The following is a 6000-nucleotide window of genomic DNA, read 5'->3' on the forward strand; positions in this document are numbered from 1 at the left end:
TTTTTTGTGGCTGTTGCTGGAGAATTACTTGCCCGTGAGTGAGGTGAGGTGAGGTGTCGAAGGTGGGACTTTCTCAACTGTGGCCAGGGCTGTCCCTCCTCAACAGATTCCCTTCGAGAAGCATCTGCCAGGCACCACCGGATCCTAGAGTCACTTTTACTTAGCCTGTTGTCTTAAAGGTCCTCGTCACACACTGAGTACTCTAATCCCACAGAACCCTCGACCTTCCAGAACAGAACTGCGCGCTTCAGACTCTCTGCCTTTGCTCAGGGCACTCTGCTCTCCAGTGAGTTTGCTCTCTTCTTCAAGGCTGAGCACAATGTGCCTCCTTTGTAGACCTTCCTCCATGAAGGGTCCGTGGTGCCTGCCGTGTGTGTGGCGTGTTCTTCCTTGTCGTTCTGCAGAGCGCTTCGCACAGCCTCTGGGGAGACACGTGTGTGTCCCACGGCCAGAAGCTTTTAGAACAGGATTCCAGTCTTTGTCGGTTTAACTCTGAGGCCAGCACATACTGCCACAATAAATAAATAATTCTCGGGTTTACTTTAAAGTACTGTGCTAATAAGACAGAATTGATAGTGTTAGATTTTTATTTCACAAAATGGCAAATAGTAAACAGATTTTAAGACAGTGTATGTAGAATGATTAAAGTAAAATTCTTTTTCTACGGTGTTTAGGGCAAAACAGATTTATGATTTCAAAAAAGTCAGCATTCTTAGATTTAACAGAATCAGTAGATATCTAAGAAGCCTCCAGTGAGTAGCCCAGTAGGATCCCCCTTGATGAGCCTCCCCAGCTGTGTCCTTTCTCTTGAAGGTGAGCATCTGTCTGGAATGCAACAGCAGCAAACTGCGGGGCTTGAAACGGAAATGGATCCGCTGCTCAGCCCAGGCCACAGTCCTGCACCTAAAGAAGTTCATTGCCAAAAAACTCAACCTCTCGTCTTTCAACGAGGTAAATAGAAACTATAACGAGTCACTTCTTATTTGTAAAAGTGATACTTCTGAAGTTCTTTGGGTTTGTTTGCTTCTTACAGTTCTGTTTGGACATTTTCAATCAGAAGAAAAAAATCTGAATTTGTTTTGCCTGCCCCCAGATAGTGTGATAGTAAATAGCGGTGAAGACAGTGGAGGCCCAGAGCCCACAGACAAGGGAAGCCACTGTTAAGAGAAGAGGAAATGCCAAGGGGGCTGCAACAAGATATGTTAAATATTTTCTTTTTTTTAAATTAATTAATTAATTTATTTATTTTTGGCTGTGTTGGGTCTTTGTTGCGGCGCGCGGGCTTCTCACCGCGGTGGCTTCTCTTGTTGCAGAGCACGGGCTCTAGGCGCGCGGGCTTCAGTAGTTGTGGCTCGCGGGCTCTAGAGCACGGGCTCAGTAGTTGTGGCGCACGGGCTTAGTTGCCCTGTGGCATGTGGGATCTTCCCGGACCAGGGCTCGAACCAGTGTTTCCTGCATTGGCAGGCGAATTCTTAACCACTGCGCCGCTAGGGAAGCCCAAGATATGTTAAATATTTTCACCACGAAGAGAACTTCTGTTCTTCAGTTTCACAAACGGATGGATGGGTGGATGGGGATGGATAGGACGGGTGGGTAGATAGAGAAGATACTTCCCAGTTCCGATAAATGCTGAGAATAAAGTAAAACGTGTGCCCTAGTGGTGCAGAGCAGGGCGGTGCACAGAGGGGTGAGAGAGCACATCAGCTTAGGGGTCGTTGGGGAACCCTCCCGAGGGCGTTCACTTCTGCTCAGACATAAACTGTCAGCAGGAGGTGGCTGTGTACCAGCAAGTGTCAAGAGGAGGCACGTGGGGGGCCTTAAGCCGGGGGCTTGTGATGAGAACCGCCCTGAGGCTGTGAGGCAAGTGGGCTGCTGGGGTTCCAAGACGGAAGCAGGAGCGGCCAGTTGAGGCGAGTCTGTGGCAGAAGTCCCAGGAGAGACAGGCCAGGGTAGTGCGGTAAGGATGGAGAAACGAGGCCGACTTCTGAGGTGGGCTGTAGAGAACAGTGGGTTGGACGTGGCCCCGCAAAGACGTGTGTCCACAGCCAACCCCGCAACCTGTAAGCGTGGTCTTTGCCAGAAAAAGGGTGTTTTCAGATATACTGAAGTTAAGGATCTTGAGATGAGATAATCCTGGATTATCTGGGTTGCCCCTGAATTCAGTGACATGTGCCGTCACAAAAGTGAGGCAGAGGGCAATTCGAGACACGCACAGAGGAGAAGATGGTGTGAGGACAGAGATGAGAGATTGGGGTGATGCGGCCACAAGCCAATGGATGCCTGGAGCCCCCAGAAGCTGGAAGAGGCAGGAAGCATCCTCCCCTGGAACCTCCAGACTGAGCACAGCCCGGCCAGCACCTTGATTTTGAACTTCTGGCCTCCACATCTGTGAGAAAATAAGTACCTGTTGTTTTAAGCCACCAGGTTTGTGGTACGTTGTCATACCTGCCATGGGAAACCAAAACAGATTTCAATACCAGGAAGTGGAGTGCTGCTGTAACAAATACCTAAAAATGTGGTGGTGCCATTGGAATTGAGTAAGAGGTACAGGTTGGAAGAATTTTGAGAAACATGATTTTTAAAAACCCTAATTGCCTTGAAGAGACTGTCAATATGAATATGGTCATTAACCGTGACTCTGGGGATAGCCCAGAAGGAAGCAAGGAGCATGGTGGAGAAAGCACCCATCATCTTTGAAGGCACATGTTACACAAGCAGAGTGTTGGTAGAGATAGGAGTATTAAAAGATGCTACTCGGGCTTCCCTGGTGGTGCAGCGGTTGAGAGTCCGCCTGCCGATGCAGGGGACACGGGTTCGTGCCCCGGCCCGGGAGGATCCCACGTGCCGCGGAGCGGCTGGGCCCGTGAGCCATGGCCGCTGAGCCTGCGCGTCCGGAGCCTGTGCTCCGCAACGGGAGAGGCCACAACAGTGAGAGGCCCACGTACCACAAAAAAAAAAAAAAAGAAAAAGAAAAAAAGAAAAGATGCTACTGACGAGAGCTCAGAAGGGAAAAAGGAGCATAGTATTGGAAATGGGAAGAAAAGTGATTCTAGCTACACATTGGCAGAAAACTGGCTGAGTTGTGTTCTACGGTGTGTGGAAAACAGAACTTGGAAGTGATGAACACGGATATTTAGCTGAGGACATTTTCAAGCAAAGTGCTGAAGACGTGGTCTGGTTTCTTCTTGCTGCCTGTAATAAAATGTCAGAGGAGAGAGATGAATTCAGGAAGGAGCTGCTAAGCAAAAAGGAACCAGCACTTGATGATTTGGAAAAGTCACAGCCTATCCAGATTGCAAAAAGATGGTACTATTAGGAGTTTGACTGTTAGAACAACATGCTCTGGAGAGAAGGCCAAGTGTGTAGCTGTTCAGCCTTTTGCTAAAGGGATTAGTTGTTTGACTCATGGTGGCTCAGCCATCTCATGGGAGGAATAGAGAGGAGTTATCCAGAAAAGATCTGCAGAGCCTGGACCTCTGACACACATGGGAGACTCACAAGGTTTCTAAGAATGTGCTATCAGCAGAAACACCACCAACTCGTACTGAAGGGGACAGAGACAGGAAGAAATGAGAGAAGGCTATCAGACTTCCAAAATTCTGCACGCAGGAAATAGGCTGATAGAGCTGCTCAGCTGCCAAGGTGAGCTACCCCTAAAGGAAAAGGAAGAATGACTCCAAGGCAGAGCCTGGGGCCCAGAAGGTGAAGCCATCACGGCCCCAGAGAGCAGAACCCTGACCCACAGTGATGTGTTCTCAGGTCTTGAAACCTCATGGAATTTTCCCTGCTGGATTTCAAACTTTATTGGGATCAGTGATCCCTTATGCCTTCTAATGTGTCTCCCTTTTGGACTAGGAATATCTATCCTGCCCCAGCCTTGTATTTGGAAAGCAGATAATGTGTTTTCTAGTTTCGCAGATCCACAGCTGGAAAGGAATTTGCCCCAGGAGGCATCATACCCAGAGTCTCACCCATACCTGATTCCTGTGATTTAGAAGATAAGATCTGGGACTTTGAGCTGATGGTGTGTAGATGAGATTTGGGAATTTGGAGTTGATGCTGGAGTAGATTGGGTCTCTTGGAGATGTTGGGGTTAAGTGAATGTGTTTTGTATGTGAGATGGATGTGGATTTTGTTGGGTCAGAAGGCAGACTGTAGTATGTTAAGTGGTGTAGGTTAAGTGGTGACCCAGCCAAAAGATATGTCTACTTCTAACCCCCAGAACATGTGAATATGACTTTATTTGAAAAAAATATTTTTGCAGACTTGTAAAGAATCTTGGGATGAAGAGACCATCCTGTATTATCCAGGTGGGCCCTACATTCAATAGCAAGTGTCCTTATAAGAGAAGGGCAGACACAAATTGTCTCAATAGATTTAAAAAGATAGGTATTATACAAAGTATCTTCTCAGACCACAATGGCATGAACTTAGAAATCAATACCCAAAGGAAAACTGGAAAATTCACAGAATTGTGGAAATTAAACAACACAGTTTTAAACAACCAACGGATCAAAGAAGAAATCAAAGAGAGATTAGAAAATACTTAGAGAAGAATGAAAACAAAAACACAACATACCAAAACTAATGGGATACAGTGAAAGCAGTGCTAAGGGGGAGATTTATAGCTATAAACACTTAACCTTAAAGACAAGGAAGATCTCAAATCAACAACCTAAATTTACAACTTAAGGAACTAGAAAAAGAAGAGTAATAAGCTAAACCCAAAGCTAGCAGAAGGAAGAGAATAATAAAGATTAGAACAGAAATAAACAAAATAGGGAATAGAAAAACAGTAGAGAAAATCAGTGGTTCTTTAAAAAGGTCAGCAATGTTGACAGACTTTTAGCTAGATGAACTAAGAAAGAAGACTCAAATTTTGTAATCTGAAATGGAAGTAGGGACTCACTACTCATTCTTCAGAAATAGATTATAAGAGAGCACTATGAACAATTGTATGCCAACAAATTGGATTACCACATGAAATGGACAAACACCTAGAAACACAGAGCCTATCAAGACTAAATCACAAAGACATGGAAGATCTGAATAGACCTATAACTCATAAGAAGATTGAATCACTAATCAAAAATCTCCCAACAAAGAAAAGCCCTGGACCTGATGGCTTCACTGAATTCTACCAAACATTTAAAGAATTAATACCCATCCTTCTCAAACTTTTCCAAAAGGTCGAAGAGGAGGGAGCGCTTCCCAACTCATTTCATGAGGCCAGCATAACCCTGATAACAAAGCCAAATAAAGACACTACAAGAAAAGAAAAACTACAGACCAATATCCCATATGCACATTGATGCAAATGTCCTCAACAAAATGCTAACAAACAGAATTCAGTATGTTAAAAGGTTTTACACACCATGCCCAAGTGGGATTTATTTCTGGAATGCAAGGATGGTTCAACATACGAAAATTGATTAATATAATATGCCACATCAACAGAGTGAAGGAAAAACCACACGATCATCTCAATTGATACAGAAAAAGCATTTGACAAAATTCAATACCCTTTCGTGATAAACACACTGAACAAAGTAGAAATAGTAGCCATATGTGAAAGTAAAATAAAATCGATACATGAAAAAACCGTTATGAATATCATACTCAGTGGTGAAAAAGTAAAAGCTTTTTCTCTAAGATAAGGAACAAGCCAAGGAGGTCCACTTTTACCCTTTCTAGTCAACATAATACTGGGCATCCTAGCCAGAAAAATTAGACAAGAAAAAGAAATAAAACACATCCAAATTGGAAAAGAAGAATTTAAAACATTATCTCTGTTTGCAGATGATATGATTTTATATGTAGCAAACCCTAAAAATTCCACACACACAGACATGAAAAAAAAACCTGTCAGAACTAATAAATTAATTCAGCAAGGTAGCAGAATACAAAGTCAACGGAAAAATCAGATGCATTAGCTCAGTATCAAAAAAACAAAACAACCCAATCCAAAAATGGACAGAAGACCTAAATAGACATTTCTCC

At 44.1% G+C, this 6000-nt stretch overlaps 1 protein-coding gene across 3 annotated transcripts in view; it reads left to right on the forward strand.

The window, feature by feature from the left end:
* The window catches only part of PCGF3 (polycomb group ring finger 3), a 45389-nt gene that overhangs the window by 24772 nt on the left and 14617 nt on the right, over positions 1–6000 (forward strand). For all 3 annotated transcript variants that reach the window (XR_008617946.1, XR_008617947.1, XM_028492460.2), the window contains exon 8: positions 814–951. Coding sequence is in view for 1 of the 3 variants with exons in the window: in XM_028492460.2 (XP_028348261.1) it covers positions 814–951 (138 nt within the window). In the remaining 2 variants the exon portion in view is untranslated. The remainder of the gene's footprint in view (positions 1–813; positions 952–6000) is intronic.

The sequence above is a fragment of the Physeter macrocephalus genome, chromosome 7 (assembly GCF_002837175.3).
Source record: "Physeter macrocephalus isolate SW-GA chromosome 7, ASM283717v5, whole genome shotgun sequence".
NCBI lineage: Eukaryota > Metazoa > Chordata > Mammalia > Artiodactyla > Physeteridae > Physeter > Physeter macrocephalus.